Source organism: Meleagris gallopavo, chromosome 6 (genome assembly GCF_000146605.3).
Source record: "Meleagris gallopavo isolate NT-WF06-2002-E0010 breed Aviagen turkey brand Nicholas breeding stock chromosome 6, Turkey_5.1, whole genome shotgun sequence".
Taxonomy (NCBI): Eukaryota; Metazoa; Chordata; class Aves; order Galliformes; family Phasianidae; genus Meleagris; species Meleagris gallopavo.
Genome location: NC_015016.2, coordinates 27625495 through 27637832, shown reverse-complemented (window position 1 = coordinate 27637832; position 12338 = coordinate 27625495). Strand labels below are relative to the sequence as shown.

General features: G+C 41.3%; 1 protein-coding gene across 1 annotated transcript; it reads left to right on the top strand.

Annotated features, from left to right (window-relative positions):
• The first annotated feature begins 8232 nt into the window (after positions 1–8232).
• AGR2 (anterior gradient 2, protein disulphide isomerase family member) lies at positions 8233–12286 on the top strand. The gene is made up of 8 exons (XM_010712742.3): positions 8233–8337; positions 9872–10009; positions 10086–10149; positions 10232–10284; positions 10569–10642; positions 11033–11096; positions 11456–11539; positions 11971–12286. Exons 2-8 carry the CDS (start codon positions 9880–9882, stop codon positions 12018–12020), a joined length of 519 nt encoding a protein of 172 aa, XP_010711044.1. The 5' UTR covers positions 8233–8337; positions 9872–9879; the 3' UTR covers positions 12021–12286.
• The last annotated feature ends 52 nt before the right edge of the window (positions 12287–12338 follow it).

Below are 12338 nucleotides of genomic sequence, written 5' to 3'. Positions count from 1 at the left end.
CATGTACATAGGGATGGCATTTGCAACACCCAAGCGTTCACATCAAGCTCATCTAAAGCTGCAAGTTATTTGGAGCTCCTGGGTGATATCTTTGTGTCTATTTTAAAACAGAACATGTAAGGAGCTAGAACAGGTGGCAGAGCCTGCCAACTGTATGCAGGTTATTTGATAATCACAGAAGAAAAGCGAAAGCTACATCTGTCCTATAAGTTTCTAATGAAAATAACTAATATTCACCATTTTTGGCTTACAGATTAGAGAACTGATGAACACAGACACACCGGCAGGCTGAGAGCAAACAAGAATAGCCCATTACGGGCCTCCGTGCCTGTGGTCCGTTGGCAGAAGCATGTGGTACTCATGTTGTTGTGCATTACTGAAGAGCGTAGCCTCTACTTTCTGCATCTCTCTAGGACAGCTGAAATCGTGTCCTTGAATCAGCCATCCAATGCCTTCAGTTTGTTTGGAATTTTTGCTTTTTAGCAAGATACTCGGCACTCTCTATCAGTAAAGGGAGCAGCAATCTGCATTAAATGAATATCTTGTATCCCAGCCCTGCTAGCCAATCCACCAAACCAGCACCATACTAAGCAAAGACCAATCAACCACTGACAGGTACATTCCCCATGCTGCTGATTTCCACACCCTCACCACGGCAGGCACCAGGCCACCGGTTATTTCCACTGGTGCCACCTGTGGAGCGCAGTAGGAGGCCGGTACCAGCCAGCCCCTGCTTGTTTGCTCTGAAGCTCCAGCAGCTGCACAGCGCAGGAGAGCAGGAACTGAAGTCCCAGCCTGCTGCTGTTCAGAAAGAGCTCTTGCATTCAACTCTAATTCAAGTAGGATAGCTACATGCTTTTCACCAGAAAACAAGAATGGCACCATATTTCATCTTTTCTATTCAGATAGGTTAAAAGCACAAGTGGACCAAATCAGGCCATCTACAGTACACACAAGTTTACATACACATAGCTCCTCGTGAGTCTTTAAATGCTCTGCTTTCAGATCATTGTCCCTTGTCCATCTTTTCCACTCAATTTCATTTGTGGTGTGACCACCTGCGACTTGATCCTGTCTCTTATGGAATCTCTCAATGGTGCAGCTGGATACAGGAAAGAGGTGGTTGGAGAAGACCACATTGCTTAAGCTCACTTCTATTTTAGCCACTCTCAGTTGAAGGTACGAAAGCATTCAAATGTGAAGATAGAGCCTCATGAGACCAGCTGGAATGGAGCCAGCAGGAGTGTGGTAACACCCATTCTCCTATCAGTTCCCTGTGACTGATCCTGCTTGTTTAGTGTCACCACCTGAGGGAGTGTGCTTGCCATTTCCAGGCAAAAACGTTTAAACAGGACTCTAAGTACACGTATCCTTAAGTCATTCTAATTGGCTTAATTAGCCAGCTAAATATTCTGATAGGGATCATATAACATTTCTTTAATATATGAAACATATAGTAGTAGTGAAACATGAGCACCTCTTGTGTAAAATTGAATAACTAGTTATTACTGTTCCAGCAATAGCATCCTAATCTGTGATTGCACTACAGCATTCTTCTATTAATTTAGCTTTTATGTGGCAATAGGTTAGCAGTAGCTGAAAATGGAATACGTCCGGGTTCAATTAGAAGTTCACCTTTGTGCTATTTAAGCTTTCTCTCATATATGCTACATACACACAACCATAAAATTACATAGTTTTTTATTTGAAAGGCATCTCTGGGAATCATGTACTCCAATTCCACCTGACGAAAGCCAGATCAGGTGGAGCAGCTCAGGCCATATCTGATTGAGTTTTGGACTGATCCTCCAGCCCAAGGTTGGAGACTCCACAACCTCTGTGGTTACCTGTTCCATTGTCTAATCATCTTAATAGTAAAATTAACAAACAAAGATTTCTCTTACATTTGTATTGAAGTTCCTAAATTTCAATTGGGCCCGTTTCCTCTTAATCTGTCACTTGAAAGAGCCAGATTCTTCTCAATCACCTTCACTTCTACCCATCAATATTGATTAATAAGAGACCTCTGAGCCTCCTCTTCCACAGGTTGAGAAGTTCCAGCTTATTCACCACATTTAAGGTCATTTTCTAGATTTCCTGCAGTACGTCCATATCTTTGCTGCAGCATGAAGCATGACAGAGCTCTAGATGCGGCCTCATCTTCCTCAACATGCTGGCAATGCTCTGCCTGACACGGCTGTTGGCAGCCCTTGCTGCAAGGGCCTGATGCTGTCCAACTTTTGCTCACCAGGACCTCCAAGCCATTTTCGGCAAAGCTGCTCTCCAGCTGGTTAAAATCCCCAGGTGTAGGACATTGCAGTGCTCAATGTCGAACTTAATGAAGTTCCCATCAGCCCGTTTCTCCAACCTGTGAATGTTCCTCTGCAGGATAGCACAACCACCTGGTCTATCAGTCACTCCTCCCAGCTTTGTATCTCCTGCAGACTTGTTAAGGGTTCATTTTTTTCCATCCATTAATGAAGATGTTAAATTACATTGGGTATTGACACCTCAGGTACACCATTAGCAACAGGCCAAAAGGCAGACTTCGTGATGATCACAGCCCTTTAAGACAGGCAGTTCAGCCAGGTTCTGGTCCACATCACTCTCTTCTCAGTCCTTATTTTATCACTTTTACTGTGGGGATGTTATTGCAGACATATCCTACATCTCTCACCCAAGTTAACTACATTTTGATGTTTCTGACTGAGGGAATGGCTCAAACTTCCCTCATGATGGATGATCTTTGAGAAACCACTATCACTGATCCTGCTTTTGTGCCAGCATATTGCACGAATTCTCCTTCCTTAGCAAGAAACACATGGTAGTAATACTGGTAAAGCATGCTAGGAGATTACTGGCAATAAAAAGCTACTCTGCAAAGGATCAGAGAGGAAGACTCTTTTCCCTGTGATCCACTAAGTGGCATTTAGGCAGGAAGAGTAGTGAAAATCCAGGGGGGGGGGAAAGACATTCATACAAACAGAGAGTGCAAAAAAAAGGGGAAGAATTCTGTCATTGGCATTGTCAGAATTTATAGCTATACAAGAATTTCTACATTTTTCTTAAGACCTTTTTAAAGTATAAGAGGTGTATGACCTTAATTTTCCTGCTGTATTGGCAAATACGAGATTTTAGAAAACAGCATAGATATATAGGCAATTTTTAGTATATATTTGGGTGAGGAAAAAAAAGTTGTTTGAAACATTGTGCAACAGAATGACTTTTCTCAATGGGAAGCCACACCAGTGGTCTATGACATGTCATTAAGATACTGTATAAATAAAGTATATCATGTCAATATTTGACAACAAGAATTGTAGCAAGAAGCCTTCAGAAGCAGTAGGAACTGCCTAGTAGCATGAGCCAGATGGAACGGACTGCTGTGTAATTGCAAGGTTCACGTTATAAACTGCTAAACTGTTGAAAGTCAGACACAGGTTGAAGATCCTCTTTCCAATCCCCTCCCTCTGTACGATCACTGAATAATGATAAGATCCAAATTCATTGAGCCAGCTCTTGGAAATCTGACAGCAAAGCTGTCCTCCCACCTCTCTGGATAACCTGTGCCACTGCTACACAATCCTTTTTATGAAGATAATCTTCCTGATGTCCACTATGAATCTCCCAAGCCACAGCTCATACGCTGTTTTATCATCCACTGCTACCTGCTGAACCTCTATGGAGTCCCTTAAGACAAAATAATCCCAGTGATTCATTGCAACTTCACATTCTGTGTTAGATGCACAAGCCAAGGCAATGTCAAAAGTTTGGCAGAAGACAGAGGCTGCTGTGGACCACATCATGCCAGCCAGCATTGCCAACACCACTACAGACTGCAGAGCTTGGTAAAAACAACCAGCAGCACCAACAACAGAGAGGAACTGTCCTCCATTACAGAGAGGATGCTGATTAGGATATCAGCCTAATCACAAAAGTAATATTTAATCATGTGAGATTAGCGCACAAGTAGTAGTGAGGCTGAAAATTGTGTCCTTATATCAGCAGAATCAGCTGAAGTTTCACTACTGGCAGACAGCACTCTGGGGCAGACAAATTTATGAATCAGTGTGGATATACATTAAAAAAAAAAAAGTAAATGAGAAGGGAAAGCTTTATTTAAGAATAGAGAGATTCCTCTCCCATACTATTTGGGGACCGATTCTGGGAGTCAGAGCCAGCATCCTGTGTTTCTTATTGCACCTGGCCACCTGTCAGGCACTTATAGAAATGCAGAGCACATACTGGTACAGGGTTGCATCCGTTGCAAGAAAGACTTTTTTTTCCAGTTGATTTATAGATGGGTTTGGCACCTGAAGTGTTCCATTGAAAAAAATACAGAAATTTTTATCAGTGCACAGAGCACTGGTACTTACTAGAAGTCAAAAATCTCCTGATCTTTGAAGTAAACCACTAGGAAAACTGAATACTCTATGTCTGAGCTACAAATAACCAAACAAATTCAAAACAAGAACACTGAATACAAGGTGGCAAACAGCAACCACAGTAAGGGGGCAGCTCCCACTACTTTCCTTATAACAGAGCTTATCAGTCAATGAACAGGGGAGGCAGGTTTTAAAAACAATTTAGACTACCAGAAAAACATTAATTAAAAACCCTCCATGTGATACCAGGTGCAAAATTAAGCTCTTCAATACCCCAAACTTCCCCCTCCATCCACATGCATTACAGTACAGTCAAAGTAGAAAACGGTTGGCTTACAGATTCAAGCATTTCTGAAAAACTGAACATCAGTTACTCAGACTGAAATAATTGGCTTTAACCCCAAGTACAGAATTTATTTTTTGTTTTAAACACAGCTAATTATTTAACTAAAATGCATTTACTTAAAACCAAGTACAGGAATTCAGGCATGAAGCCTTCTAAGTTATAATTAACTCGCCCAGCTAAGACAACTAGATAAACGGTCTTCTCCATAGACTGAGGTACCTCCACATCACAATCCCTTCTGGCAAAGAACCCTTCCTCATCCTTCACTGAATATCTCATTTCAGAGTCAAATCTAAGAGTTTCTCTTACTAAATACAAGGTGAACAATTAAGTTCCATGTATGCTGAAAGTCTTGAGCCTCTCTGGTCACAGATCTTGATAGCTTCCTTACTGTTGTACTGAGAAAGGGCACTGAACAATACCAGAGCAGGTGTATTTGCTATGGCTGTTCAAACCACATATCGATTTTATCACATAATTCAGCAATGCCTTCCAGATATTCCAGTATTTCACAGCTCAAAACAGAGTAAAAATGTAACAAACTGGTTACATGATAAATCCTCATCTTTATCCAAGGTTACGTTGAAGATGGCTTATTCCAGACTACTGATTTATACCAAGTGATGCTGACTTGTATTATAAACTTGCATATATAAATGAAAAAAATATCATCAAAATCCTTGCAGAATAATATTTTGCTTTGAAAGCAGTGATCAAAAGACCAAGCACTTATAAGAATACAATATTTTAAATTCTAACCATTTCTTCTGCTATCCAATTTTATAGTACTACTAATAAACAGTAAGTACTCCAAGTTAATACAGTAATTCATTCAGAGGTGTTAGAGCTTTTAAAATGTAGAGTTAAAGGTTTTCCAGAAAAATTATAAAGCAAATTTCATTCAAGCAGTTTTCAAGTGAAATATGTATATATATATATATATGCTATTCAGTTAATGTGGTGAAATACACACACACACACACACTATTCAGTTAATATGGTTAAAGCACTGGCAAAAGAAGTTTGACCAGTTCTCAAATTAATGTATTCTACTTTCAGTCAATGAGTCTAACAATGTGCCATTGCTCTGGCAGCGCTGGAAGCTCACGGACTCCCAGACACACCACTCTCTGGCTTCAACTCGGAGTATTTCTAGTTTGTTACTGTCATTTCATTCTCTGCTTGCATTCCTCCTGTGAAAAGCATTTGCTTTCATTTTGATCATGACTTCAAAGCATGTATTTTTTATGAAATTAGGAAAAACAGCAGAACAAAATTCCCTGTGCTTCTGTGTGAGGTCTAAAGCTTATTACAGAACGTAAGAAAAAAAAAATATCAGCTACATAAAATGACATTAAAAGGGCTATAATACCAGTGCCGAGTGCGATGATTCCTGTGTAACATGATGAGCAAGGCAACCTACAGACCAGAGGAATGAAAACCAAAGGAAAAATCCAATTACTAGATTTGTAAAGATGTTAAACATCAGCAGCATTGGAGTCTTCCTAGCAAAAGAGGAAAACCTTCTGGGCCTTCTAGGCCTGCTTTGTTTCAAGTTCTCCTAGAATATTTAGAGTAGGATTTGGTTACCAACACACATCAAACAGCCTGGTGCAGCCTCAGACCCAGGCAGGGAGCTGTGGAGAAGGCTGAGGACCCCTCTCTCTTCATTAACCCAGCACGAGGCTGCTTTAGAGATATGTTTAACCAACTCCTTTGAGACCACCAGGCTTGAGATGACAGTGCAGGCCTTGTGATAACTGCATTTGCATGATTGAACCTCCAGTTGGCAGCTACTCTTAAAAATCAGCATAAAGCTATGTAAAAGTGGGCAAAAGTGCATCTTCTGAAAACAGAAGAAAGCAAAGGTACAAAATAAGTAGAAATTCACCTAAGACTGGAGCCAACGTGTGTATATGCATTCAGTCTTGAGAATGCAGTTTTAGGCAACGTTCATTTTTACTCCAAGTGTGGGAGTAGAAGCCTACCAGCTCATTAGCTTACTTAACCAGAGAATAACAAAAACTTCTGTTACAGGCTTAAAACAGCCAGATGGTACCAGATGCAGCCTGAGGCAGCAGTCAGTAACATTACAGTAGGTTCTGATTGTCTAAGACCAAGATTTCAGACATGAGTATCCAATCTTTGACTCGTATATGTGCACTGAGATTGAGGATGTAACCTGACTGTCCAAAGCGAGTACTCACGCATCCACATGTGGATCCCATAAACTTATTAATGAGTGTTTTAGAAGAAACTGCATGGATGTGCTTTGGATACATGATTTGAAGCTAACAAAATACATCTCCGGTTCTTCAGACAGAAGGACCAGAGCAGAAATATGAATTCATATGCCCTCTCTCTCGCTTTATTCCTTGACAGACTATAGATGACATAAACCATACAAAAACGGACATTACAGTGACTGACCTCCCTGGGAGTTGGATTTCACCCTTTTCATATGTCAAGCACCTAAGCAAAGCATGGTACTGCTGTACACGTGAAAGTAAAAGCAGCTGCTTCCTTTCTTGAGTTCAACATCTCGCTTCTTACCCCATTTTCCCAATCACTTTTTACAAAAGATTTTTTTTAAATGATCCAAAGCACTATTTTCTCTTAAGTATATTCAAAAAACATGCATGTCACGAACAGCCATCAGAGGAACACTGTAGGTCTCAGAGAGCAAACCCATGTATCGGATGGGTTTTGCTTATCCAGCTGAGTAACACTCAGCCCTCACTGTAAACCTGTAGTTTCAATCACAGTAGAACACAGGAGGCCTGCACCAAGCAGAACACATTTTTGTTTCAGCCAGTTGTGCCAAAGACCCTCTTGCTGCACTGAGGAAGGATTAGGGTAGGCCCTGTAGCACCAAGATGGACACACGGGAGAGAGCTGCCACGTTATATGAGAGTCTGAAATCTAAAAGGGATGGTTTTCATGGTGCATAAGTGTCCACACAACTGATTAAACTTGGAATTTGAGTTAAACTCTTATTTAAGCCTCAGCTTATAAGCATAGTTCCTGTAGCTACAAAATACCTCCCTGCCAAGAGCTTTATAACCATTCTCTTACATTTCATTAAACTTTTATTGTGTGGTGTTATTTGTGCTTGTGTACATACATGTATAATGTGCACAGTTAATTACCTAATTAACTTCTGGAGCTCTGAGTCACCAATTTAACTTTTTCAGAGGAATAAAGGAACGGTGACCCATGTGCATTTTCCAGCCAATCAAGAAAAGACAAATCACTCCTCAGGCAAATCAGGAGTCTCAACTTAAGCTTACCTGGACTTGGATCTTTGCCAGCATTTTTAAATCACTTTCCTAAATGTTCTAAAAAACCCCCCAGAAACATCTCTGAGCTTTACAGTCGGTGCACAGCAGGAAAGTGTGGTATTTGTTCATAACAAAATTAACCCTGAATGCTTTGGTATGGGAAAGATTGGCAAGTGTAGCTCTTTGGGAATAGTATTCAAATTCAAAGCTCATGGGTGGAGACAGGGAGTGCAAAGGTGCATAAATAGGCAGGAGGGAGCGTGGTGCTCTCACTGTGACCAGGAACACCTTCGCACCCCGGCAGGCACCTGGCTGAGCACACAGGGTAAGTCAGCGCTCACTCTTCTGAACTGCCTGCATAACACTGGGCTAACTGGGGCTACAGCAATGGGAGGGAGAGGCACAGCACAGCTCCTAGCCATAAAGACACACAGACATATGTTGTCTTTGCAAGTTACAAGACGCAGCAGAGAAGGGGCTTTGTGGGGCAAAAAGCTAAGCAGAAGTGCGCACAGCCTTCCAAAGGGGAAGTTTTCAAAGAGGAGGTTTAATGTTTCTGCCTTGGCTTTCTGCACCAGTAACAGTGTAAACTTTGCCTGGTCTTTGACTTCCTTGTCATCCAATACTTTTTTTTTTTTCTCCTTTCAGTAAGCATTACTTCCTCTACACAGCTACAGCTAAAACAACTCAAGGCAGCCTCGAAAATCCATTATATTTAATGTAAATTTACTCAATTTTCTTCCTTGCCAAGGAGACTTTTCTTGGGACAGGTAGTCTCCTGCAAAATCCTATTTCATGCTCTTGAAATCCATTCATGTTTCCTTGAGGTCTACTGGACACCCAGCAGTTAAGAACATTGTATCACTGATGCAGATTCAGCTATTGCCTCCTCCTGCAGTTCTTAGCCAGAAAAAGACTATTTTCCCAGATTTCTCACTTTCACTGTCTGAATTTAGAAGCTGTCTATTTAAATTTTTGCATGAATGTTTTGAATTTTCTGTATTGGCTTTGGAATTCCTTGCGTCTTTCTACAGTACCCAATATACTGGTATTTCAGTTTTAGGAATAACTTTAATGAGAAAACATAGGGTCATGCTAAAGCGTTCTCCCCCTTCAAAGCATCCCAGCTGAAATACTGAGGAGCTTCCATCAGTCATGCCTCGTCTCCACATGCCTCAGACAGGTGCAGGACAAGCAATATGCTTTGTGCTGCATATAAAGTGCATTTTGCCATTAGTTCTCACCGTTCTCCACTCATTCTATTATAGATTCTATCGCTTTTCAGGATTAGATGATGCTAATTAAAGGAGACGGGACAGTTTGCAGTTTCAACAGCAGCATTAGGCTGTGTCTATGCTAATGAATCACTATTAAACCCAGCTTAGAATTTTACATCTCATCTGAGTTGCTCTTGCTGCAAAAGGGATGAAGAGCCGACATGAGTTAATTTGTCAATGCCCATGCTGTTAAACTGCCCAGTTACTTTATCACTGGGAGATCCAGAGTGAAATAGGAGTTCGTTAGGACTTAGAAGTACTTTTGAAATCGACAAAACTGTTGTTTCACTGAGCAAATATATGTTTCAATATATGAAAAAGGAACAGAGAGAAACTTAACACAGGTGCACATCTTAAGAGGACCACAGGTCAATGGCAGGAACGCAGCAGAAAGCAGCCAAATCCTTCATGACTCTTTGCAAAGCAAACCTCTCCCTTCCCTTACACTCCCTGGAGCCCCCACCTGGAGCAGTTAGCTGACTCACCCAGCTGCATACCTGACCACGGCGGTGCCTCCGGCTGCACCTCAGAACGAGCAGCAGGGAGGCACGGGGAAAACGAAGGCTCTCTTCCTCATCCCAGGGGCAGCCATGGAGAAGAGCTACGTGTCCGTGTTCCTGCTGCTCGTGGCCATCTCCTTTGTTCTGGCAAAAGATATAGGCAAGAAGGAGACGAAGGAGACTAGCACTAAACCAAAACTGCCTCAAACACTCTCCAGAGGTAAAAACACATAGATACTACAGATCGCTCCTGTATGTATGTGAGTTTTTCCTACTCTCTCCTTTCCCCTGGGCAGGCTGGGGGGACCAGCTCATCTGGACGCAGACGTATGAGGAAGCCCTCTTCCGCGCCAAGAACAGGTAGGGCGCCCCCGCGCTACTGCGCCCCCTACCCGCCGCCCTGCGCACCGCCCCGCTAACCGGGCTCCTTCCTCTCCCCCAGCAATAAGCCCCTGATGATTATCCACCACCTGGATGACTGCCCACACAGCCAAGGTAAGAAATCGGCAATGAAAAAAACAAAAAACAAACAAAAAACAACAACAACAACAAAAAAAGAAAGCAGCTTTGTACCACCACGCTCACTCTTTACCACAGAATAAAACAGAGTTAATCATCTGTCAGTGCAATGGACATAAAAATTCTATTTGCTCTAACTGTATACTGCATGTTCTCATGTTCATTCTATCAGTTTGTTTGAATTTTCTTCTCTAGAGCAACATTACAGGCCTTTTTAAAAAAATAATAATTATTATTATTCTTCATTGCTTTCACTCTAGCACTCAAGAAGGTCTTTGCTGAACATAAGGAAATACAGAAATTGGCTGAAAAATTCATTCTCCTGAACCTTGTGGTAAGTGTCCCTTTCACACTTCAGGTGAAAGCAATAAAGTTTTATTTTTGATTGTCTCTTCTAGCTCTAAGTAGGCACTTTTACAGCTGGGATTGGCTAGGAAAAATGCTCAGTGCTGGAGCATAATAGATTTAGTAACAAAGCTCTTTCAACTCCAGCTCCCATAACCACTAAATAGGAAGGAATTTAAATTTTAATGTAATACTGTCATTGACTGTTATCATCAAGTCTCAACTCTAGCAGTTTAAAGATTGCATCCCAAGCAGCGGATTTCTGAAATTGTTGATGTATTGCTTAGCCTGCATTATGCTGAGCATAAAGAAGAAGAAAACGTCCATGTTACATGCTGTCTTGCAATCTTGACCTGGAACCTCATCTGCTTTCTTCCAGTACGAAACCACAGACAAGAACCTTGCACCTGATGGCCAGTACGTCCCTCGGATTTTGTTCATTGGTGAGTACCTCTCAGATGACAGCCCTCCCTGTATTGAGGTACACATATCACTAACACATCCCTATAAACCTAGGTCATAAAGATCACTTTCAGTAGATCATAGCAACTATGCACTATGCAGTGAAATGGGTCTAAGGCTGATCAACACAGATCAGAACCAAACCTACTTCCTAACAAAACTGCAAACAAAATGTTTAGCACAGAAGTTCAGTTACTTCACAGAATGAAGGTGAGATGGTTGTTAGTGGAAGCAGATTTGTCTTGCGGGAAAACTTAGGAAGCAAGCAGAAGTGCAGGAAGATTTTTTCTGCTTCAAGGTTACTCTTGTACTCTGCAACTTTTCTCCTCCTCTTTTCCAGATCCTTCCCTGACTGTGAGAGCAGATATTACTGGAAGATACTCGAACCGTCTCTATGCATATGAGCCCTCTGACATTTCCCTGTGTAAGTTACATGTTCCCAAAGCAGTCACATCTTTTCCTGGATAGCACAGGCATTACCCATACACCTAGTGCTTGCTGAAGGACCATTATCTGCCAGTAGGGGTAGGTTTGGGAAGGGTGTAACTGCATGACTTACTGCATCAGCTTGTCCTCAAAGTACTTGTAAAGCCAAGCCATATAACAGGACAAGTGCAGGGGGCTCAAGCTAAGAAAAATATAGATCTGTTTTTATATTCATTTTATGAGATGTTAAACCATTATAAAGCCCTACATCTCCAGGTTACCAGAGTTCATAAGATGCAGTGCATCAGATTCATTATAGCTGTTGGCTTTTGAACACAGCTTTAATAATAATGACATTTCTTTACAGTAATTGGTCACTGGCAGATGAAGTTGCAACAAAAATAACTTGCATGAATATTTCATTTCTAGTGTATTCAAATATGCAGAAAGCATTGAAGCTGCTGAAGACTGAGCTGTAATGAGGAGGATGGCCTGAAAGACCAAGTCTGGTTTTCACCTCTTCTCCACTCATTCACACTGCTGAAGAGACTACTTAGTGATAGTTAGTAATGTATAGTGCTGGTTTATGAACATAAACACTGGTTTTATGTTAGCACTTCTGTACAGGGCAGCATTTATAAAAGCTGGAGGCTTTTAATTTAAGACATACAGGAGAACACTGTATGACCCGATTGTACAAATGATTTTTTTTTTAATAAATCCATTTCAACTGTTTACACACAAAGTGTTGCTGTGGTTTTTTTTATTCCTCCCTATTATCTATCACTATTGCAGTA